At 36.4% G+C, this 25,912-nt stretch overlaps 2 protein-coding genes across 7 annotated transcripts in view; one reads left to right on the forward strand and one right to left on the reverse strand.

The window, feature by feature from the left end:
* LOC134815976 (uncharacterized) overlaps positions 1-25,912 on the reverse strand; it is a 578,562-nt gene that overhangs the window by 438,805 nt on the left and 113,845 nt on the right. The gene's annotated exons all lie outside the window — the stretch shown is intronic.
* Positions 7,021-25,361, forward strand: LOC134815022 (stAR-related lipid transfer protein 3-like). 6 transcript variants are annotated; one of them, XR_010160206.1, is made up of 17 exons: positions 7,021-7,151; positions 7,324-7,457; positions 9,780-9,901; positions 10,180-10,260; positions 10,498-10,575; positions 10,719-10,784; positions 10,898-11,015; positions 11,318-11,357; positions 11,499-11,578; positions 17,583-17,623; positions 19,039-19,131; positions 19,417-19,515; positions 19,673-19,812; positions 23,700-23,801; positions 23,934-24,042; positions 24,478-24,710; positions 24,744-24,836. XR_010160206.1 is itself a non-coding variant. In XM_063823463.1 (17 exons), exons 1-16 carry the CDS (start codon positions 7,033-7,035, stop codon positions 24,592-24,594), a joined length of 1,539 nt encoding a protein of 512 aa, XP_063679533.1. In that variant the 5' UTR covers positions 7,021-7,032; the 3' UTR covers positions 24,595-24,598; positions 24,744-25,361. The 6 variants fall into 6 exon arrangements, 4 of the variants coding, with proteins under 4 accessions (XP_063679533.1, XP_063679531.1, XP_063679532.1 ...); XM_063823463.1 differs by having other exon boundaries at positions 24,478-24,598; positions 24,744-25,361; XM_063823461.1 differs by having other exon boundaries at positions 24,478-24,583; positions 24,744-25,361.

The following is a 25,912-nucleotide window of genomic DNA, read 5'->3' on the forward strand; positions in this document are numbered from 1 at the left end:
TACATTTCATTGGGGGAACTTCTCATATTAAATGCATAGAATAAGCGTTGCATGCAAAGCCTGCACAATCACAACCACCAAGAACATTTCACATCTTTTGATTAGTCAGGAAATTTACATCTCAGAAAGATGCCACACTGCTTGATAACAGGCCAAATGGTGCAGAATTTCAGAATCCGGATGCTAATCGTATTAAATGAAGCATCAGGGAACTAATTGTCTGTGAGATTCCATGCTACTTTGTGCCCACCAATTAATGACAAGCACCACATTATTAAAGGGCACATCAGGATCTATCAACGGATGCCTTGGATCGGGATAACATGACCTGATGTGTAACGACCTACACTTTTCGATGGTCTTTCCGGGCAGTTAAATGTAACCGATTGCATTGCTTGTGATAGATACCACTCCTCTACCTACACCAAAACTTTTCAGGAGGGACTTCTCAATTCAATTCTAGAGCTAAATGACATTGTTACCAGCAGTCTAAAAACAAAGGTGTCTGCACATTCGATTAGAGCTGTAGAAGCACAATTGTAATTGTTCCAAGGAAATAGGCCAGTTATTCCGATCCGTCAACTAAACAGCTCAGAATTATGCCACAAACCACTGCCAAACCATCATCCTAAGATTTCCCTGTATGAATATACAGTGATTAAACTTAAATACTTAAACTCATGCTAAAAAGAACGCCAGTTGGTGACTGAAACGTTGAACTTTCACTAAAAAGTATTTAATATTAACCGGAGTTACTTGACTTGTTGTTGACAGTTAAGTAAAAGACCTGCAGTAATAATGATGAGAGGAGTCGAAAATTGTAGGAAAGAAAGAAAATTACTCAAATAATACATTATATATATATTATATATATACGCACAAATAAATTCAACAATTGTAATTGTTTAATTATATACGCTAATCTAACTGCGTATAATGCGATTACACTATTAATTGCACGAGGCGCAGCCGAGTGGAAATTGATACAATAATCGCACGAGGCGAAGCCGAGTTCGATTATTGCAGTTATTTCACGAGGCGCAGCCGAGTGCAATAACTGGTGTAATCGTATTATACATGCAGTTAGATTCGCGTATAACTCCACGCCTCTGATGTTATAACCAGTGTAATTAGTTTATAATCGCACCGACTTTGTTGTTATACAGGGTGGGCCTCAAAAGTCTACCCATCCTTATCTCTTAAAATTGTAACAGCTCGCTGAGATCTCACTAATTATTTTATTTCAGAATGGAAAAGCGCCATAACTTACGTTCTGATTAATATTTTTGATTCAAATTTTTAGAGAATGTTAATCATGATTAGACACAACTTCGTGCTAAGTTTTGTGTGAGTCTGAGCTTGTCTGACAAAGTTAGCTCCTGAGTGTGTTAGCTTTAATTTCTCACCCAGAACTGTTTACATTGGTTAATAGAAACCACCAAAAAAAATCCTGGGTAAAAAAATTAAAAAACCACAGATTTATTTATGTTTTACCAATTCTATTCACCATGATACATCGCACATTCCATGTGAGAAGAACGATATAAACAAGCAGGAAGGATCATCTGTGATAGTCCTTATCAGTTAAAATATAGAGAGAATGGAATGTGCGATGGATCCATGTGAATAGAATTGGTAAAACGTGAATAAATCGCTGGTTTTTTAATTTTGTTACCCAGGATTTTTTTTGGTGGTTTCTATTAACCAATGTAAACAGTTCTGGGTGAGAAATTCAAGCTAGCTCGCTCAGGGGCTAAATTGGTCAAATAAGCTCAGTGAAGCTCGCAATCACACAAAACTTGCCACAAAGGTTTAGATACTTGTTATTAACATTCTGTGAAATTTAGAAGCAAAAATATTTATCAGAACATAAGTTATGCCACTTTTTGTTTTACAAATAATTAGTGAGATCTCAGCCTCATACTGTGTTGTGTTAATGCAATGTAAGGATTGACTTATTCCAAACACAAGGAAAGATGTTGTCCTAAACTATAAATTTAAATTTGTGCCCATAAATTTATTTCGTGCGACCATTGCACTAACGGTCGCCAAACTACCTCAGGTAGTTGATTTAAGTCAATACTTGAATCAGCACCTCACAGTAGTAAAATACTCGGTTTTAATTAGGTCCTCATTTTACGAGGTGCTCTCTCTAACTCTAATTATCTGCCTGAGCCATGATTTACAGCATCTTTTAGGGAATCAGTGCAATTAGTTTAGTAATCGTACCTAATAAGATTTCGGTCACTCTCAAAACACTGCAATTAGTTTTGTAATCGCACCCCCGGAACAAAAACCGGTGCAATTATGGGATTAATAAATGGCCGCCAAATAGGTCAAAAGTGGAGTTATAAAGTTAATCACACAAAAGTAAACTTCTGTTAAGATAACTCAAAAATATTATATTTTGCATGCTGCTAGATTTATAATTCATAATTAGAGTAAAAATTAATTACTTTAAAAAGTTAATTTAATTTCTTAAGATAATACTAAATTCACAATGCGCGCGGCGCGAGAAGCGAAGACGTCCTTCAATTACTCGCGCAGCTCAGCTCAGCTAGTTGAATAACAGAAAAGTATTATTTTATGTTCATACCATATGGCAACTGGCAGCTAGTGTTAAAGTGAAATGTACGTATAATGTTGACGGATGTTACTCGTCTAAATTTCTTCGAAGTAGCGCGCGCCGTTTTCTTCTCGAAATGTAGCACGCGCCGGGCCTGATCATTAACAATGGTCAACGCGTAATGCCATAATAGTTCTTAGATTAAACATTTGCTCTAACCAAAGCCCTTTCGCTTGCAGTAGTGCGCGACCGCCGAAGGCGGCATACAATTTGTATTGTACTTGTGCAGTGCAGAAAGAAACGTGTCACGCGCACGCAAAATACACGTAAAGATACATGGCTATGTGAAATCAATTATGTATTTATCGTGCGCGCGGAGTTCATTGTTTGCCAAATAAGTGATAAAGCTCGGAAAGTTCACATAACCATGTGTCTACGCGTACTGCGTGACGCGCTTGTTTCGCTACTGCAAGCGAAAGGGCTGTGGTTAGAGCAACTCGGAAAGCTTTATTAAAAATTCTCAGGCTAGGCTTTTGTTTTAAAATAATTTATTTTGTATTATATATCGATGTAGAGAATTGGACACATTATAAAAAGAAACTAATACATTTTAAATTCTTTCCTAGTTTATTTACAATTATTAAAAATGTTAATATATAAACCTTCGTTGCGCGTGCGTGTCGAACGTTTTAAAAAGAAAAATATAATCACAATTAAAATTAATGATGTCATTTCATTTGGCTACTGTAAAGGTTTTTTATAAATGTTTCTCAGTTTTTAGGATTTTCTAAAAATAAATATTTTTCCATTTTTAAAAGGTTATTTATTGTTTGAATATTTTAATTCAAATCTTAAATTTATGTTCCACCATGTGGGTGACCTGAGCCATGCATATTACAAAGTCATTATCAACTAATTTATGTGACACTATTAAAATAAAAAACTGTGATATCTCCCTATTCCAATAATTGAACTCGAAATTAATTTGTTTTGATGTGTAATGGCGTATGCTTTATATCTAACATCAGATTTTTGGAGCCGCAGTTTAAACACTAATTTCAGAGCTATATCAGAGTTGTTTGATTTGTTGTGGTTCTTTAATTTCACGAATGTTGGAAATCCTTTGCCGAAGCTACACATACCTGAAACCCCAAAAACTTAGTGTACCCTCACTATTTCGAGTACTCTTGATCAATTGGGGTTTTTACCTGGAGACCTCAGGCTATAATGTTCATAAACCTAATCGAATGAAGATTTGGTGGAAGGACAGGCTGAGCCCGGTCCAATAAGATAGGTTTCATTTCTCAAAAACGTAGGAGGCAAATTTCTTAGTTCAAATTACTAAACTTCCTTTTTGCTAATGGAACCACACATAATCACTGTGATGACAGGATATCTATGATTACTCTTGTTCTCGAAAAATTCAAGAAAACAACAATTTCGAGAAAAATTACAAAAATTACCTGCAAAAATTACCTCCCTCATTTCTACTTATCAATTCTTCGGACCCTTTCCAATGATGATCATAACAAATTCTTTTCAGGATACAATTCTTTTTAAAACATTCTAGATTTATTTTGAAATTATTTACACTGTTAGAGTTCTTAACAATAAGGTATAACCAACCCTCTCAGGAAGAAAGGCTTTGTGAAGACTCCTTAAATTACAGTTAATGATGTTGCACTTATATGAAGATAAATGTGATATTTGCAATAGGCTCACATTAAGAAATGTGTGATTCAATTAATTGAGAAGGGGATAGACTGTTTTCTATCCCCTACCTATCATACAAAGTTTCTAAATAGTTTGATGTCCAACCTTGGGGCGCTTGATCAACCACTTTTTTTGCTCATTGTAGCCTATAATATTTAGATTTTCATCGTTACGGGTATCGGCCTTACAAAATGACAGGCCTCACAAAATGACAGCCCACATAGACCATGCTGTAGCTTAGGTTCCCTATACATTGAACCCTATTCCTTTTACTGTATGAAAGAAAAAGCATTAATTAACTCTTCCCAAGGAATGATAATGACATAGAATCTATATTTCTTACATAAATATGGACGTTTTTGCTGTTCAGTCATTGCCCCGTCAAACTGTTACCCAGAATGGAGACCAAAGTTTAGAATTTAACCCCAGAAAATAAGGTACTACCATGACTTATGTCAATCAAAGACTACTCTGCATCTGGTCAAATAAAAAAACTGTTTTAGTGACTTTGGTAGAAGAAATGACAAAAAAATGACCTAGCATCACAAAATGACAGTGTTATGCCTCACAAAATGACAGTTTTATTTTATGATACAAAGATGGCATATTTATATTGGATGCCCCTTGCCTAATTATTGGTATTCTTAAACCCAGTAAGCTTATGATGAGCCTAAATGTGTTTGTTTGATCATAAATTTTGATTAAAATGCCTCACAAAATGACACCGAAAAGCCTTACAAAATGACAATGTTTCAGATTGAATTACTTTCATCATCTAAAATGGATCAGAAACAGTCAATACAATAAGGAGTTAAAAATAATCATAATCTGACAGTTAACAATCAAGTAGCATTAAAAAAGTGCAGTTCTGATATCAAAACTTTGATTTCAAACTCTATGATTTCAAACTCTGATTTCAAAACTCAACGAAATAAAGCTTCTATTTTGTGAAAGCAGAGAGTAATAACAACTCCTAAAACATGTCAAACGTTAACTAAACACTGAAAAGTGATCTGTCCAGTCATAGAAAATATCAAATATAACCAAATACTGTGTTCAAGTATGAAAACAAAAAATTATTTTTACGCCTCACAAAATGACATTTTTAAAATTTTTTCAAAGTATAAAAAATGTTCCTTTTTTAATATACTCTGGTAAAAACAGAACTGGTATAATATAAACAACATATATATCTAACAGTAAGACACGTGAAAGAATAATGAAACTTTTTCCCAAATCGGATTTGAAGTGATGCCGTTTTGGGTTGTCATTTTGTAAGGCACTATCTCACGCGAAATTGCCCAACTTTTTTAATCTTCCTTTTTCCTGTAAAAGCTATTCTAATCTTCAATCTATTATATTTATCTAACTGTCCTAGGTGAAATCAAATTTCTATAGGATGCTGTTAAAAAATGACAGCCGTGACGAAATTGTCATTTTTTATCGCAAAATTTACGGTTTTTCAATCAAATCAACCCCCGGGAAGAAAAATATACCTGTTGAACTACCTATCTGGATAATAAAACATGAACAAAACTCATTTTTGTGCATTTCAGAGCCATCTCCTTTTTCGTGTCATTTTGTAAGGCCGATACCCGTAATCTAGTAGTATCTATAGGATTATAATATGTCTAGTTTTTCTCTTGTTTATTAAATTGGCAGTTATTTTTTTCAGCTCTAACCAATACATCATTATTAGGTTTTACATGATGTGATAGATTGATTATTTATCTCAATCATCAAGTATGTCCTTACAACTGTCCAGTCGTCTCCTCCATCTATCCCTGCGTGGAATTACATGCGGGGCAACTACTAGATGGTTGAGTACGCAACCACCTACAGTTTACAAAGGACAAATCACTCCACGTATCAGAAGGACTAGAATCATTAGCTTGACATCAAGTGCTGCAACCACAATTTTTGCCCCACTGATAGCTGCTAAAAAACTACACCTAACAACAATTTGGTTTGCAGTTGCATGCGGCACACCAATGACTCTCACCTACATGTACACTGCGGTTGTGTTTTTCATGACCCGGACCTATGTCATAGAGATGTTCTTAAAGAACCCTGATACACTTGTCATCAAAAAGTATAATTTCTTTTGTAAGCAAGTGTCCCAAGAAGTTGACCCCAAGGATGTAGAAGTACCTGTTAATGTTGGGTTACTAGAATCTTTTAGGGTAAAAGGTGAGAGTTTTATGATTGATGATAACGCTATAACAGACAGGGATTTGTATGAATGTGTATCTGGTTTCAGACACAAAAAGGAATCTGAAACTTGAACGTATTTTTCGTAAAATGGTAATATTTTATATTTAATTTATTGAATTAAATTTACATATCTTCTTGTAGTACTATGTAGAGTCGTAGACGATCTTGTGCTTAGATAAATAATGCTGGCTTTGCATCTTTCACTGCATTCTACTCATCCAAAAAAGGAAATTTCCAAGTTTTCTATAATTATGCCAGTTTAGCAATACTGTTTATGAAAAAAATGTTTGATGAACAACAAATACTGCTTCTTTATCAATGTTATTTTGAATTCTAATGCTTTAATACAGCTCTTAAAATTCTGTTGCTGTGCTATTAAAATCATTTGCAGATACACCCACCACGCTCAGTGCTGTTTTAATGTCTTGCAGGGTTTTTGAGGCCAATGGTCCTTCATTCTGAGCATTACAATTAACAATTTATCTTTGAACCAATTTTCTCTATGAAATTAACATATTATTTTCTTCCATTTTTAGTGAATGAAATCGGCCAAGTCATCCTATGAGGACGAAAGAGCATTCCAGGCTGCTCATGCAGCAAACGAAATCCTTTCGAATGTAAATGACAAGTACTCTGGCTCTTCTCCCTACTCAAACAGGTTTATTTCATGTTATTTTTAGTATTTATATAGAATCAGATTTGCATAATCCCGGACTTGATTATTCACATCATACACATCGAATTTTGAACCAACTTAATCAAAAAAGTGATCAAATTGTTCTGGAGTTGGATGGTTTACTGTTTGCACATCTAAATCAACTATCGAACAGTGGTCCGGGGAGTATTCACAATGAGTACGACTGTCTGCTCCCTGGTAATAGTAGACCTGTTTCTCACGGTGGTCTGACTCCCCAAAGTGGTCCTATATCTAATCCTGACAGTTACCTCTACGTTCCTAACGCAGGTATGTGTTTCTTTACAATGGTTGTAGGTGGGGTTGTTTTGACACTCAGCCGTTGTCCACGAGTATCTGAATCTATAAATCCTTACCTGATCCTCCCAAACATGTACTATGTACATTTGCATCATATTGGACTGAAGATGTATCAGTCATCATGAACAGTATGCTTGATAAGTGGTTATTATGAGCGGTCTGCCTGTAGGTTGATACAAGGTGAACCACATGATGCTGTGATACCATTGTATGTATGATATAATACAGTTGATAGTTTACATTTTTAGATCAGAACTCATTGGTCTTAAACTGTCATTGTTTCTTCTCATAAAGTTATTTATATGATAAACGAACCACAGTTACTTTATGTTGTTGGACAACCTCAAAATTTGACACGACTACAAAAACCTGTGTTAAATTATTATCAGTTAATACTCAGTCAAGTATGTAGTTCCTTTTTGTTCATCAGCTGATCATATTACACATAGCTTTAGATTAACTTTACGACTTTTCATTCAAGGCTTTTCATCTACGACTTTCCAATCGATATGTATTTATAGTTATACGTCATATCGATAGGAAAGTCGTAGATGAAAAGCCTGAAATGAAAAGTCGTAAATGAAAAACACACTTCCCACCACCAAGATGATTCAATTACTTATAACATAATAAATCCGTACTTATAATTGTACAACAAAAGATAGAGAGAGGCTCTGGAACAGTTACATTATATTACTCTTATATAAAGTTCCTTTTATTTTTGTTCATCAGCTGATCATATTACACATAGCTTAAGATTAACTTTACGACTTTTCATTTAAGGCTTTTCATCTACGACTTTTCTATCGATAGGAAAGTCGTAGATGAAAAGCCTGAAATGAAAAGTCGTAAATGAAAATAGATCAGTATCTATATATAAACGATAATATATATTTTGACTTCCTGATGATGAAAACACACTTCCCACCACCAAGATGATTCAATTACTTATAACATAATAAAGCTGTCCAACAAAAGATATAGATAGGCTCTGGAACATTTACATTATATTACTCTAAATATAAAAAGATAAATGTGTGACTTAATAAACCACTGGAACAGTTACTACCAGTTCTAATGCTCAGTTTCTGTTTTTCGCTTTCCAACAAGTTACACCCAACTGATTTTTACTACATTTTACACCCTGAAGGTTACAACATTTCATAAACTAGATAACAATATATAGAGTAGTAGATATCAAGGACACTATCTACCAATCTATCTGCACTTCCTTATTCACTTCTACTCACTACTCAAATGTAAGTCACGTGATACCTCCTCATCCTCCTCTGTGAAACCATTATTATACATTACCACGCACACCCCGCTTCATCTGTTATCATCACCAGGTCCCCAGATTTGATTAGCACACCACTTTACAATACTGCTCCCTTGTTCTACAATCGCCTGATTTGTCTCCGTTATAATTGTGTGAGCTGCTGTTAGCTGTGAGCCTGATCTGTGAGCCTGATCTGTGAGCCTTCAGCCTGATCTGTGAGCCTGATCTGTGAGCCTGGTCTGTGTTGTGGAGTTCCTGAGCTCCAAGCGTACGCGTACAGGCTGAATTGTACCATCCATTTCAACGTTGGTACGTCATTTATTTGTTTTGTCATGTACACACTACACAATTAAATATTCAATGTCCATGTCACATGATTATTTGATATACCTAGTGATGCATACACGGCTGAACGATTTGTTTCATAATATTTCATGATGACATTACATGTATAGATTAGTTGTACGGTACCAATGTTGGTACGTGATTACTTATTTTCTTTTTCTCGCGAAGTCATTGAAACTTACAGACGTGTATATTTTAAGTATTTATGCCATGTCAAGTATTCATGCCATGTCATTATTTTATGCGTAAATAAACGACTAAGAAAGTTTTCTTTTGTAACGAAGACTTCTTCAACATGATAATACCATATACTGTGTATTTAATATTTATCATCACTGTCAAATACGTCAAAACAGTACTTGCAAAGACAATGTAATCTATTTTTAGGTAATAATTGAACCAGATATAATTTTGTACCTTGCTAAAAATGGAATCAGAACTACAATTTGTTAAAGGAAACGGCACATGTAATTCCAAGTACTAACCCGGCCTGCAGTTGCTTAACTTCCCAGATCGAACGTTATGGGGTGCATTCTCTGCCACAATCTGGTTTAGCAGCAAGTTAAAAGTAACACGTGACCAAGTTAAAAGTAACACGTGTAAATTAAAAGTAACACGTGCAAGTTAAAAGTAACACGTGCAAATTAAAAGTAACACGTGTCTAACAGCAGGTAATTATATTACGGACGATGTGATCCCCCAGCGGCGCAGCACTGCGCGGCGTATTTTCAGCATCACCTGCATCTTCGACATGCTTCTCGTCAGCATACTGTGGACTATCATCGCTATTGTTAGTTATTTGTATTAGTTATTTGTATTAACAGGTTGATTTTTTTAATGTTGGGATTTTAAATGGTCATAATCTCTGAGACAAATTAATTCGTTATTTCTATTGTTATTATTAAGTTTACTTCTTCCTACTTAAATGGTTCCTACTGTGCCATTTTACTTGCAATATGGCACAATTTTGGGGCTATTGTTATTATTCTCACTTTCTGACGAATTTTACAGCATTTTTTGTGTCCGTACACAGAGAAATTATCATATAACAGTAATAATTTTTTTCAGAATCATTACGGTGGACTAAATACTGCGTGGGATATTGCAATCAAAAACTTCAAATTTAACCAATCGATGGCAGACTTGATGGTAAGATTAAAACGTAATTTATTATCGAATAACTCCTTGCTACTAAATTGTAAGCTTTTAAAAATTGAAATCGATTAAGTTGCTAAATCAGGTTTGTGAGTAACTCCTAAATATTTATCGTTTCCTTTGCAGTTCGGACGGTGGAATCTTCTGATTTGTGCTTTAATATGTATCTTAAATGCGTGTCTCATATCATTAATTCATTACCTAATTAAAATTTATAATTGTAATTTTCAGCTGCTTAGTTTGGGTCGCTCAACATGTCTTATAACACACTACTGGATTATCGTCAGTCAGTTACAGATTACTATTGCTGTGAGTGATTATTAAACTATATTAGATTATAACTGTTAAAAACTGCAATATTTCCTCTTAAAATAAGTTCTTTAGACCTTTAAATTGTTTATATCATTGATCTTGTTTGATGGAAAGATTTATAAAACAAAGTTTATTTTCAGTTAACAACGACGATATCGACGATATATATATTTTTAAAACTTATTATATTCCAAAGGGACAGTGCTGTAAGTCTTTATTATATTTATTTATTAGTTATTGTGACTATCTTTCTCTATCTTGCAGACAAACCATTTTGAAATTTTTCAACATTTCTTTTTTATAAAACAACTTTTTTCAGTGGAATAATTTTGAAACGTATGCATTATTATTAATATCCTTTCTGTTATGCTGGATAGAAGTGTGGATGTTCGAGAGTAAGGTACTGAAAGCTGAGAATCAAGTATCGAGATATCTTCGTAAGTTAATCTTTCGTATTTTACTGCATAATTTGGTGCACACCACACACAGTGTACAATCTGACATACTTTATGAAATTGTGTAAGATATATGAGATATACAAATTATACATGTATATGAGTATGAAATATGAGTACAGTAATACCTCAAGTGACCGACGCGTGGCCCTATATACCCGAAACCCAGATATTTCTGGAGTTTCCCATAATAGTGATCAGTAACCTGTATCTAGTGCTGAACCCCGACAGGATTTCGTTATTATATTGAATTCTGTGATTGTAACTTCTGTTTTATTTTTCAGGTCCAAGGTATCCTGATGCGAGAACGCCACTATTAGGACCGTAAGTATACACGTTTTTCTTTTAAAACAAATTTTTAAATTAAACCAAACAGATTTCGAAAAACACACTGGGTGAACATAAAATTCAAATTTTTCACTTTGGCTATTATTTTGGATTTTTAAAAAACATTATTTTTACTAGGGCTGTTAACAGTGCCGGCAGCGATTTCAACTACTCAGCATTTGTTACACCATCAGCAACTATACCACCTACACCTGGAGGTAATATTTGTTTGATACGATGCTTTTGTCTGTCGTTTGCAGTGACACTTCCAGAGATTGAAATTTTATTATGATAACATTGTTGTGATGGTTAAAATACTCGATACGACGTAAGGCGCGAACGCCGAATCAGTCTGTGCTAATCAAACTTGTGCATGTTAACATCAAAAGCACGTGACTTACGCGCCCTGCAAAATAAGGCGCGCATGACTGGATCTCTCTTCCGGTAGCTAAACTTCAATTAAATATCGCACTAAAACAGAAAGATGAGATGGTTTACCAATTTGCCTGACGAACCAATTACTTTTACTTGTTAATCTACAACTAAACGCAGCTTTTGTTGACTTTCTTGACCTTTAGACACATATCTTAAAGCGCATGTTTGGGATCGAATTAAATATCACGCCACTTTTGTGCAACCCTACACCTTTGGAGATGAGGTATGCAGGCTGGATTCCAATAATATACTAAAAAATAATAAGCAGGTGACATTCGAATCTTTGGGTCATGAACAGTCGAATGTTTTCAAAGTCTCTTTCCGTAACACACATTAATTCTAAATTCGGCCGAATGGATTTTATTATCTTTAAAAATTGGAAGGTTTATGAAGATTACAGTAAATGAGAAACTGTTCAATAGATGTTAAAAATGTGTTAATAAACTCTCTCTTTAGTAAGAACGTCACTAAATATCTACATCTCATTAAACTATATTAAAAAAAATAAGTATAAAGAATAAGGAAAAGGAACGGGAATGAAGCCAATACCAGAAGTGAAACCCCACCAAAGAATAATTGATCCTTAGGTAGACCTGGTGAAATAAAGTAACTGAACTGTAAGTTTAAGAAAAGACGGAAGGAATAAAGGAGAGAGGAAATAATGTTATGTGAACATCATCAGCAGATGACTTGGCACACCGGTTTCGGGGGTTTAATACCTGTACCGGTTTAATGTGCCAAGACCCCCTAGCAATCACTCGTCAGTGATCACCTGTTCACGTTAAATGTGATGTCAAGGATGTCGCTGACATCAAGTATACTGTATTTGTACAGAATACTAGGTCGGTCTTTCAGAAGCTTTCTGAATTTACTCTTCAGGAGTCTGTCATTATAACATCTTGAAAGAAGTGTCCTATAAAGGGTGTTGGTAGAACACAGAAAAGAATCAAGGTCAGAGATAATGGAAGAGTAACGAAGGACCTGACCGTAAAAAACATTATAACCAACAGAAGAGGAAATATTACTGTTAGGAAAGGTGTACATGACCACAGGAAAGTTGAAGTCATCAAGTTTGTTGTAAAGCTTGGTGGCGACGTGTCCGGAGTTATTCATCGAGATGTTGATGTCGAGATAGTTTACGGACTTATTGTCGTCACCACTCCTCTCCATAAGCAGGTCAGGTGGATAAATGGACCTGATTAGGTTAGAGAAATGCAAATAGTTCATGGTGTTGAGGTCGTCGACATATCTGCAGTTTCTTGAGAGGAGCTTAGCGAGACCGAACTTCTTTTCTTTGATTAGGCGTGTCATGTAGTTGAATTCACACTTCCCTAGCGAAAGATCAGCGAACTGGCTACTAGAATTCCCTCCCATGGGAATGCCTTTCGTTTGTCTTAAAATCTGATCCCCAAAACAAACAAAAGTGTTAAACAGAATAAATGTAATAGCTGTTTTGAGTTTATCAGCAGAAAAACATAAGTATCCGTTATATTCCTTTTTAGAGAAAAAATTGTTGTTCTTATACAGAGAAACACAAATAAATTTATTCGTATTACTAAAGAGGAGATCTATTAGCTCGAACAAGCATAATTGTCGGTCATAGTCAGTAGTCACTCTCCATTTCACTCCCGCCATTTCACTCCCTCTATTTCACTCCTGCCATTTCACACCCATCATTTTACTTTATCTATTTCACTCCCTCCATTTCACTACATCCATTTCACTTCTTCAATTTCACTCCCGTCATTTCACTTCATCTATTCCACTCCCTCCATTTCACTACATCCATTTCACTTCTTCAATTTCACACCCTCTATTTCACTCCCTCTATTTCGCTCTTTGTTATATTCCGCTATCCCCACTTGATATATATTCTGAAGCTATGACTAAATATAACATTAGCACTCTTGAGTCTCTCTCTCTCTCTCTCTCTCTCTCTCTCTCTCTCTCTCTCTCTCTCTCTCTCTCTCTCTCTCTCTCTCTCTCTCTCTCTCTCTCTCTCTCTCTCTCTCTCTCTCTCTCTCTCTCTCTCTCTCTCTCTCTCTCTCTCTCTCTCTCTCTCTCTCTCTCTCTCTCTCTCTCTCTCTCTCTCCCTCTCTCTCTCTCTCTCTCTCTCTCTCTATTTCACACCTTATATCCTTGATTGCAGCCACCGGTCTTTTTCATAATCGCACCGGTTTTTCCCCCACCGGAGTGCGATTTTTTTCGCACCGGAAAAAATCGCACTCCGAAAACATATTCGGTGCGATTACAAAACTAATCACACTGATTTTGTGATATATCTGCCCAGTATCGGCTGATTTCTCACAGGGGGCTTATCTCCTCATTAGTGACCCTTATCAGTAATCCTTTAATATGCCTCAATGATATACGGTAAATAATGAGCGAAACGCTAGGGCGAATGCACGTCACGTGCCAAAGTATTCACTGCACTGAGACCCGCCGCTATCTCTTACTCTTGTAATACGGGCCCCGTTTGGAAGTAGATTGTTTGTTTTCGTATTGGGAGGTACAACTACATTTAACAGATTGATTCACTGTGTGGCAATCTTCTGAGTCCAGACATCATTATTTTTCTTCATTATTCAAAGCTTGTGCTCGGCCCAGTTTAAGTATTTGATGATTTATCGTTTTCAGACGTGGTCCCCACTCCCCTACAGCTCTACAGGAAGTAGTGCGATCAAAACAGTGCGATCAGTTTATAATCTCACTGTTTTGATAGCAACACAGACGGTGCGATTGTAAACTAACTGAGCGTGGAGTTATACGCGAATCTAACTGCGTGTATAATGTGATTACACCAGTTATTGCACTCGGCTGCGCCTCGTGAAATAACTGCAATAATCGAACTCGGCTGCACCTCGTGCAATTAATAGTGTAATCGCATTATCATGCGCTGTTAGATTAGCGTATATAATGACGAGCCAAATAATGGCGTCCACAGTCTGCGTGGCATCTTTAAATTCTAAGTTATGTACCTCATTATACTTAAGTTGGTTGCATTTGTAGTAGAGACAACATAATATGGCATAGTTAAGTCGTTAGCACAGCATATGGGGCGCAGTAACCGGAATTATTTGACTACATCTCATGGAATCCATCGCAAATGGTACCCTCTGTCCAACCACAATATGTATTCCAGGTACGTTCTAATTATTTTGCAGTCTCTGCACGTATTGCTCGCGTTATAACTCCCCCTCCCCCAAATTGCTATTATACATGTATAGTTTGCCTCAACAGACAAGGAAGTCTGCTAATTGGCACAATCCCCCTGCTTATCATCAGTATAATGGGGTAATCCCTCTGTACGTGTGTGTAGGCGTGTATACTCTACATTGTAGAGGCATCTGACATTGTCTAGTAGAGTATTGTACCTGGACAAGGCAGGCGGTAGGCTGCCTGGATCTCCCTCGCTCTCACTCGAGTAGCTATAGGTTGGGCTATATATTACACACAATATATGCACATTTCGCGTGTAAAGCTGAGCTTGTTTCTACTGTTAATTAAGCCCTTGCCACTGTTAAATATGCTACAAGAATGGCTTAATAACTTTCCTGAGATACTGTTCGTCTAAATTGTGTTCATTACGACTCATGATTATCCCGAACTCTTGTAACTCACCCCAAAATACCCGGATTATCTTTACAATACTCGGATTATCTTTATAATCCTGTTGTCGGCACAGATACGCCACTTTACCACCCCAAGTATATATCCCACCCTGTAACAGCCCCCACACAAAGCATGTTCCCCATTAAACTGTACCAGCTCTTGTTGCTTTGTTGCACTGATTGACTGATTAGCATTTCCTGCTTCGTTATTCTCTGATACAGATGGTCTGCTCTTGTAGTCGGTTATTCCGGCTCGGATTGCAGGAACCGGTTATTAAACCGGTTTAAATTTGATTGGGAAGTTCTAATGGCGTCTTATATAGAACCCGTTTCGTTTAATTGTTTACCTGATTATACTTCGGCCTCCATATGTTTCAGAAAAATTTGTATAGCCTTGTTTTCATTGCTTTCCTTCAGTCCTGAAGTCTATTTTAGTCGTTCTTGAGTCTTTCTTGAGGTTTTTATCAGTTATTCTCAAACCACACCCATATGCTGTAAACATCACTTTTCCTGTTGCGTAATACTGTTGCGTAACAGTATACATACTTAGAATTGTTAATCACCGTGGACGCTGAATCTATATGTATCTCAAAGTGACCTTAGTAACGCTTCAAGTACCTTGAACTTACAACTAAAGTCACTTAAATACTCAGTAACTAAGTTAGTTTACTGCATTTAAATGTTTAATATGCTACATTTCATGGCTCAGCGTGAGATTTTTGACATCTGACTCGATAATGACCACAATTACTTATTTACCGTGCAGTATTATGTTTTGTGAAGGAGTATTATGAAGGTCTACCATCCGCCCATCCAGCTATCGTACTACATTTTGGTTATGTCTTACTGTCTTACAATATTATTGTTTTGCCATTCTTGTATTTGTATTGTTTGATCTCTGGGTCGTGGCCAGCAATTAATTTTAGTGGCATTATTCTGTGAACAAAATTAATATCCCCATTAATATACACGTACAGACACGTACAGCAGCATTGTTATGAATTTCCAGACAGATCTAGTTTGGTTTAAATGCCCTATATATTGTCATATTTCTCTCGAGTTTTCTGGGTATCTCCTCTGAACATAAACTTTGTAGTGAATATGTCGATGTGCCATTAAAATGTGTCATGTTAAAGAAACTCATCTCGAAAAAGAGACCGGGGAAAACAGGTTAGTTCAGACGCTTTATTAGCTAATGTCGTACATCCTTCTTACTCGATAAATACTTATCTCATACGTTACATTTTAAGTCAAACTGATACTGAGATCCACGACTGAACACATTTCCCAGTCACAAATCAGTTTTGTAACTGTCGTTCAGCCCTAGGAAATCGTACCCCAGACTTTGCCTCAGACTTTCAGACCCGCCTACCTCTTTCCCTAAAGTATTGTCCCCCAGTGATTCCTGAATCTAATCTCAGAAACTCAGGTAAAATGCTTACCAGAGGCAATTATAGGGTATAGGTGCAGTGGGTGTAGAATCGCACTATTGGCCTAGTACCGCACATTTTCGCACCATCGGCCGTTATTCGTTCTATCAGATTTGTGTAACTGTACTCGGTATCTTTGTGTGTATTGAGATAAGATCGACATGCCCATAACTATGATTAGGGTCAAACCAAAAAGATCGGAGAGTAGAATTACTATTTTAAATTAAGAAAAACATATTATGTAGAACAATTTTCTTCCGACAAATATTTTCAGAGAGTTCATTATGCAGTGACTTTTAATACTATTGATATTTGAAAAAAAAGAGGGTGAATCTTGACAAATGAATAACTTGTCAAGCTGGATCGCAATCTCTTAACAGATTGAAATGGAGTCACTTTAGTCGCTTTAGATTGTACACACAATCTGTTACAATCTAATGTTATAAAGTCCCACACGAGGTACCTGGGGCTAAAATATGAATGTATTTGTATTTCAAACTCTTCATGACGACATGTAACAAGTCCGTGATAATCTCACTCAGAACGTACTGAATTATCCTGCAGGATAAATGGGTTAGAGCAAAATATTTGGTCGCGTTACTCGCGCGAGTGCACGTGCGCACGTCAACTTTGGTTTTTTCGAGATAACATTCTCACCTCATTGCTACTGCAGGTGCAGGTTGACTCCTGTCTAACAGGGAGTTTATAATATACTAATTGTATTAATAACCTACAATTTATTTCAGGGGACCTACATCAGATAGAGGCAAACAATTTGGATCCCCGGGTAAGTCTCCCTGTTATTGTCTAATCGTGCAAATATGTAGTTATATGTTCTACCTACGTTTCATCATACATTCATACTTCATAGATTGATTGGGAATCGAGCGGTTTACTCGATTAATGTTTACTCAAAATTATAATACAAACAGTAATAGATAGAAAATAGTAACGTTAAAGAATTCTTTTTTAAAAAACCCTCTGGAAAGGGCACTGCACACGGTTATCAAAAAGTACCTGTGATCATGTCATGAAGTACTATGAACTACAGATTTAAAAAACACAACGCTTCACGCTACACATGATATTACACATCCATAATATCGATCCTATAGGTTAAGAAGTTTAGACTTGCACTGAACAGCTTGGACTATTGTTTTTAAAATTTTGTCCAAAATTTTACCATCAGTGATTAATGATTTTGGCCGGTAACTCAGCGCTACAGTAATTATGGAGTGCGCGATTGAGATTAATGTATGGAAAAAGAATTTAGCGGCAGTGAAATGCTTGCTTATCTACGAAAGAGGGGGAGTAGTTATGCGACGTTATATATATGTAGCTATATCGACACTTTTATTAAATATTGTGTCATTTATGTATTTCTACTTCTGTGGTTGAGTCGATGATATTGCCACTCACTCAGTTTTGAAGTCGTTAAGTAGAAATATAGTTAACTCAGATTTAGTCGTTTCAGACGCGAACTTCTTCCGATTCCAGTGATAAATTGTTCAGAATTTAAATTCTCACCAGAGGTCTTAGCCAATATCATTGTGAGTTGGGAATGGTTGCACTCGTTAACATCAGATTTGTTTGATGATTGTAGTTAGCATTTCTTGGCACTATCTTGGATAGGTCAATTTTATGCGAAATCAAGTCGGAAGTGTTAATTTTTAATCAGAATTTTTCTTCGAAAAAATTCAGAGGTTCTCTTTATATAGATCAAGTTGTTTTGCAGTGACTTTTATCTTGATATATGAACCAGAGCAGGCTGTAAATTGACAGAAAGTTGTAGTGGTGAATATGTAGTTATATTATTATGTTCTACCTACGTTTCATCATACATTCATAGTAATCGTGCAAATATGTAGTTATATTATTATGTTCTACCTACGTTTCATCATACATTCATAGTAATCGTGCAAATATGTAGTTATATTATTATGTTCTACCTACGTTTCATCATACATTCATAGTAATAGTCGTGCCAAATCGTAGTATATTATTATGTTCTACTACGTTCACATACATTCTGACCATAGTAATCGTTCAAATTTCCGAGCCTTTCTTGAGAAACCTTGTTAAGCGTGTACAAGTAAGTAATAACTGTAATGATAGGCGATAATTCAACTGAAATAAGTAATAATTTTAATAATAATTGAATGTTAATAAGATTATGAAAATCAATATTATGTATTTCCGCAGGGTCAGATGATGTATAATGTTGCGTTAGAAGCACACTCAGAGTTAAAAGAAACAGTCCTCTGGCCAGATGGGTGGACAACTGAGCTAGACAAGGTAAACACGGTCTTAATTATTTAATTGTACAGGTTTTCTGTGCTAAACATTCCTGCTTATTCGCATGATAAATGATAATTCCGCATAGTAATATTGTGAAAATATTTGCTGGGTAGAATGGCAAGATAGAGCGACCCTAGTTTTTCACAACTTCACTGTCTAGAGAATAATACAATCCTACTAGAGTATCATAGTCATAATAATAAATGATAATATATATAAAAGTATAAATGTATTTATTGTATAATTATACAATAAATTATTCCCTCTCTCTCTCTCTCGCAGGACGGTATAAAAGTATTCAGTAGAGCACAAAGGAGAGCTCCAAACAGACTATTTCTCAGTGAGAGCCACTTTCTTTGTTCTCTAGAGGACTTGTTTGAGGTAAGGAAGAGGGGTGATCAGAGGGGATTAAACAAATTAATATAAACAAGTTAGACAAGATTAGGATTACCATGAATGTATAAGACAAGTTTGTATTAGACGACTATCCGATTAAAGAATGGTTTAAAATACAACCTCACCTGGTTATATACTTCAGGTGTTGTACCATCAGATGGACAGTGTCAGTGAGTGGAACAGTAGTATACTAGAGGTACAGATGTTGGAGAGGTTCACCCAACACCTAGATTTGCTCTACACTGTCGGGGTGGGAGGCGGTGCTGGTCTCATCAAGAGCAGGTAACTTTTAGTGCAGGCTTTGTTAGGTTAAACTTTCACTTTGTTAGTTTAAACTTTCACTTTGTTAGTTTAAAGTTTTAGTTTGTTAGGTTAAAGTTTTAGTTTGATAGTTTTAACAATCATGAATATCATTTGTCAAACATGAAAATATATGGATAACAATTGCCGAAACACATTCCCATATGTTTGACCAAAGTAACCACAATTGTAAACATTACTGTCATGTACATTGTACAATGTATATTGTACAGATGCAGATATTGTATAGGGTACAATATCTGCCACTATACATTACTTGTTACGAACCTACACAAAATGGGTAGTGTTCCACGATAGCTACAGTGCCATTAGAGCAGGTACCAGTTCTAGCCCCCAGTAAGGTACCGGGACAGGAGAATGTGACTGGTGTACCGTGTGGTACTGGTACCGGAGAATGTGACTGGTGTACCGTGTGGTACTGGTACCGAGACAGAAGAATGTGACTGGTGTACCGTGTGGTACTGGTACCGGGACAGGAGAATGTGACTGGTGTACCGTGTGGTACTGGTACCGGGACAGGAGAATGTGACTGGTGTACCGTGTGGTACTGGTAGTGGTGGGAGGGTTACCACCCTGCTACTACAAGAGAAGGTGACTGGTGTACCGTGTGGTACTGGTAGTGGTGGGAGGGTTACCACCCTGCTACTACAACCCTCTAACTCCGCACAAACATCTGCACATCTATCTAGGTTATATTAAACCTGGATATTTAAGTGTCTAATGCCTTAACTTCCTGCTATATTAGATTCCAGCCAGCTCTAAATGCTACAAATTGTTGGCATCATATCTACATGTACAAAATAACGAATATCTAGGTTTGTATCTACAAAATAGTGAATACAAACCTAGACAGTGTGGCTTAGTTCCACTCTGGAATTTTTTGTTTACTGGTAACTGTGGTGTCATCTTCAAGGCCTTGTTCCAGCTTCCTTCGTCTTCACATTGTTTTGAACAATGAAGTTATCACATCTGTTTTTATGGTTTAGCGGTCATCTCACAGAATCTGTGTTATTTACTAATTTTAATAGCGTCTCAACACACCTGTTTGCTCTTCAGGAACACAGGTAGGTTTATCTCCGCTGTATCTGACCACCCCGTCATCACATAGAGCTGAGCTCGCTCCTAGTAACACGTGACCATTTTGCGAACAAGAGAGGAATGTGATTGGTATTCCGTGATCTACCCATGAGTTTGGGGGTTTAAAGTTCAGGTTGTTAAACTCTATTCGTAGGTCTGCGCATCCGGCTGTGGTTGACATTAAAATGTTAAGGTTGATATATTTTGCTGCCAATCATGGTGTAAATTCTAACTTAACGTGAAATACCTTTTTAGATTAAAAAGTTGGTAAAAACAAATTCTCTACAAATCATAACTTAATGATAATATTTTTTCGCTCTTATGTCGTCGACAAATAATTTTGTTTTTACAACACTGAGTGGAGACTCTCACTTTGTCAATAACATTCATCAAAATAAAATCATAACTTAATTTGAATTTCAGTCCAGCTGGTAACTGTCAAATGTGACTAACCTACATGGTCAGTAGTAGTAACCTCTACCTCACTGATTGAGATTGGCTTCCCTTTGTTCGAGATAATGTGAATGTCACCTGACATTATTCCACTAGACGTACAATCCCATTTGTACACGATTAAGTTGTTATCTTCTTTATCTCCAATAGGGTTACTGAAGCCGCATGATCTATCCCCGACCAAATTTACTTCCAAACCCAGGTTGTTTTAGTCAGAAATCAACTTAATACTAAATCTAAAATTTACGTCGCATGAAGCAGAAAAAACGTCACACGACATATTATGATGTTTCCACAGGCCACTCAAAATTAAAATGTGATGATGATCCAATGATCCATAGATAATTAATTAGTAAATAATTAGTAAATAATTAATTAGTAAAAGAAAACAAACCTCTACACTCATCTGCTTCCGGTTCACATAAACACCTCCTATCTTCACCAATCTCCCCACAAAACCCCTCTCCTAGATACTGAATGTCACGTGACTGATAAACGTACACATTCTCTACATTGTACTTCTTCTTTAGGCTCACTTTAAACCACACTGTATTATCTTGATCCTGAGTGTAGTGGTAGCAATAGCTACAGTGCTGAAGTCCCTGTCTATGAGATGTGTGCTGTTGTAGTGTTCTTCATCCCAGGTTTTGGAGACTTGGAAGGAAACTCCGCTTACTTGGGAGGAAACTCCGCTTACTGTTCTAAACGCAGGCTTTGTAGCTGGGGATAATATGTGTTTAGAAAATATTTCACAAACTTTGCTGTCCCAAAACCTTTCAACCTGGGGGATTTTTGGTTGAATTTGTCAGTTTTTTGACAGTAAAATCAAATTGAATCATTTCTGGCGAGAGGTTGAATATCTAAATGTCAAGATGGAAAGGAGTTGAGCAACAATCGTAGTCATTGTATGTTGGTTACCTGACGTGTTTAACAGAATGAGACTCCAAGAGAATAACGTTCTGAACAACATCAGTCACACACGTCCACTATCTTCAACACCTTCAATCACACACGTCCACTATCTTCAACACCTTCAGTCACACACGTCCACTATCTTCAACACCTTCAATCACACACGTCCACTATCTTCAACACCTTCAATCACACACGTCCACTATCTTCAACACCTTCAATCACACACGTCCACTATCTTCAACACCTTCAATCACACACGTCCACTATCTTCAACACCTTCAATCACACACGTCCACTATCTTCAACACCTTCAATCACACACGTCCACTATCTTCAACACCTTCAATCACACACGTCCACTATCTTCAACACCTTCAATCACACACGTCCACTATCTTCAACACCTTCAATCACACACGTCCACTATCTTCAACACCTTCAATCATGTAGAGACCAAATTATACCAAGTTCAAAAAATCACTGCTTCACAGACACTGTTACGTAGAGCAGCAGAAACAGAAAACTACGAAAAAATGTCGAACTATTTCCGAGCGGAACGTGGGTTGACCAGGTGTTGACCAGGTGTATCATTTAGTTGTTAAAATCTTGACATTTATCGAAATCTTCCACCTCGTAATTTCATCCTTGTTAGAATTATCTTGTTCATCTGATGTTCAGCAAGTTAACATAAGGGTGGTCCAGTTGCCTTGGATCCAGAAGTCAGATAAGTGATAGCACCTGGGTCCTGGTCCTCCTGGAACCGTTTATAGAGAATACAAATATTTAGCATTCCAGTATGTTGGGACTAGGGAGAAGTCAACAATATATTGTGCATACTTTTGTAAGAGAGAGAGATCAGAGAGAGACGGGATTTATGATTAATTTCATAACATTTTAAAGACTTAGTGCTGTAAATTATCCCGGTAACTTAGCAATCACCACCATCCGTATTTATCTGAGGATAGTTGCAGTTATGGTCCGTGATTCCAATTAGATAGCGCGGATACTAAATCAGTACGGTCCGTGATTTTGAACTTGTTAAACGATCCAGATGCCCTTCTGAGCAGCGAAAAACAGCGGCTCTCATGTTGATTGTTGGGGGTTTTTAAATATATAGGTAGAGAGGTCTTGCTCTGAAGCTTATATATATGTTTTAGTAATAATATTCAGTGGAACGAGGCAAGTCTAATAATGAACATCACTTCAAGATTCCGACACATGTACAGAGTCAAATGGTATTGGTAAAGTGATCCAAACTTCATATTAATGTGATCTGTGAAAAACACAACCGAACTTCACACTTATACACCTGACAGGAAAGTAACATTTAGCACCTAATAAGTACTTTATCCTCCGCAAAACCAATTTTAAATTAAATAATCTTATTGTGAACTAAATTTCAGAGATTTCCTGACGTTACGATATTGGTCGAAGGAACGTGACATGTATTTTATAGTCAGTAGGGACGTCAACGATCCTATAAAACCACCATCCAAATTCCCAAGGTAAGATGATCCCGAGTTCTGTTCACTTGTGAGGGACTTTTCTCTCAAATAATATGACCTTCAACATGTTCAGATATTCAAATATTCCACTTTATATCTAGCTTGTTAGCCGCTAACTTTGTTTATTTGCAGAGGATTTAACGGGCCCTGCGGCTATGTTTTCTTCCCAGCCCTGGATGGCTCCGTTAAGCTCACTTATGTTATCAACTGCGACCTGAAGCTCCCTCTTGTACCTCAAAAGGTTTGCACCAGTTTTAACTTTTACTCAGCATCTCATTACACATGTTTTGTCATTATTAACTAGTGTTGTTTTACTGCTGTCGGTAATTTACACTTTTATATGGATTGTTTCCTTGATGTATCCAAGGGGGGAGGTGGATATTATATAGCGAGGAGCTAAAATGTTTAGCGGCTAAGAATATGGACATTTGTCACTTTTGACTAACCAGGCATTTCCTACCATGGTTAACGTTGGAAAGATTCTGGACGGCAGGAAATATTATATTTATCATACGTTTATAAAAGTTGCAGCCATTTGTTCCATTTCTTTCCTACACGAAACCATCTACCTTAACTTTAAGATTGACGTAAAATACTTACCGACCAATGATTCTAAACAATGAAACAATCTCTCACAATTTAGAACAGTTTTTCTCACACTCTCATTTTGTGTCAGGTGATAACATCAAGTTTAGTTGAGGTGGTTCACGGGTTCCACATGACTTTGAGGAATAAGATGGACGATTACGTGGATTCTAAAAGAAGACAATCTATGTACAGTGGTAACACATAAATAGGTGAAATATCCCAATATGTATCGTTTATTTGGTAATAGCAGAGAAGCAGAAACACTTTCCCGATTGGTACGGTCTCAGGCCGCCCAAAAAACAGTAACAAGAAACGTTTTAGGCGGTCTGTTTAACTGTGTTTATCAAGTCTTAGGCGGTCTATGCAGAAATGAAATTGCAAGCGAGAACTCTTCCAGTGACCTGTCGCTGACAGAGCAAAGATTTGATTCTCTGTGTCAGTGATTGAAGGAGGAGGAATTAGTGCCAGCGCACCATTATGGGATATCAAGAATAGAACAATACTACCATTCAATAAGCACTGCCTTCTTTTTATCAGTTGGATTTCTATTTGAACGTGATTTTTAACAGTAATCATTTTTGTACATTGTTTGTTCTCAAGATAAAAAAGATGTTTTTAGATTGGATGTAATGAAGATTTGCCGTCTTGTGTGGATTTTATATTGTATTTTTAAAGTTCACTTTGATGTTCTTACCTATCAAATTAGGATGAGTACACTTGCACTAAATGGCCGCTTGCTTTAAATGATTGTTGAGATTGTTGTTAGCTTTTAAACAAAATATAATAACCTCCCACTTATAATTAACCCTAGTTCTGCTGTCTGCATGATATAATTGATAACGGTAAGTGATATATAAGTGTAGTAATTTAAGATTTCAGTTATGTAAATACCTTTAAGTTTTAAAGTGATAATTTCTTATGCTATTATATATTGATGCTGTGTTTTTAATGTCCGCGTATTGTTTACATTAATGTATTGGTTTTCCTTTGTTGTAATTTGCATACATTAATAATACATATTTACATATTAATGAACCTCCTTAAACTCTAACTGGAATTAAAGTTAAATAAGAAAAGTAAGAACAATTTTTCAGCAAATTCTCTTGCCTGGTAGCTGATTTTAGTAAAGTTTCATCAGGAATATCAACCACATGGTAACCTATCTTTACTGGCACTTCACTTCTCATCGGCGTAAAATTACCCTGTCTAGTATCGATGAATCAGCATTTCGGGTGCACACTGCACTGTATCCGTGTATGAAGTATAGCATCATGCAGTCCTTTCACAACTCGATCATTTATTCATTCGATGACATGTGCATGGCAGATTGATGTGGTACATCTACGTCATATTATTGGTATACTTGGTGGTACACTAATATTGTCGAAATTTATCGCAGGTACATACCGCCAAAATTTGGGCGGGCCAATTAAATAAGATGCGCTTATGAGGAAATCCCGCCTGCGCGCGCAATAAACGTGCTTCTTCCTGTACGGACTGTAGAAACCTTTTCTTTTTAAAAT

The sequence above is a fragment of the Bolinopsis microptera genome, chromosome 5 (assembly GCF_026151205.1).
Source record: "Bolinopsis microptera isolate Bmic1 chromosome 5, MBARI_Bmic_1.0, whole genome shotgun sequence".
In the NCBI taxonomy this organism is placed as follows: Eukaryota; Metazoa; Ctenophora; class Tentaculata; order Lobata; family Bolinopsidae; genus Bolinopsis; species Bolinopsis microptera.

Bases quoted from the DNA above. Each gene is read 5' to 3' on its own strand.
- LOC134815022 (XM_063823461.1), top strand. From the start codon at position 7,033: ATGAAATCGGCCAAGTCATCCTATGAGGACGAAAGAGCATTCCAGGCT. The intron at 9,902-10,179 runs GTTAGTTATTTG...AATTTTTTTCAG, and splicing joins TGTGGACTATCATCGCTATT to AATCATTACGGTGGACTAAA. The intron at 11,016-11,317 runs GTAAGTTAATCT...TTTATTTTTCAG, and splicing joins TCAAGTATCGAGATATCTTC to GTCCAAGGTATCCTGATGCG.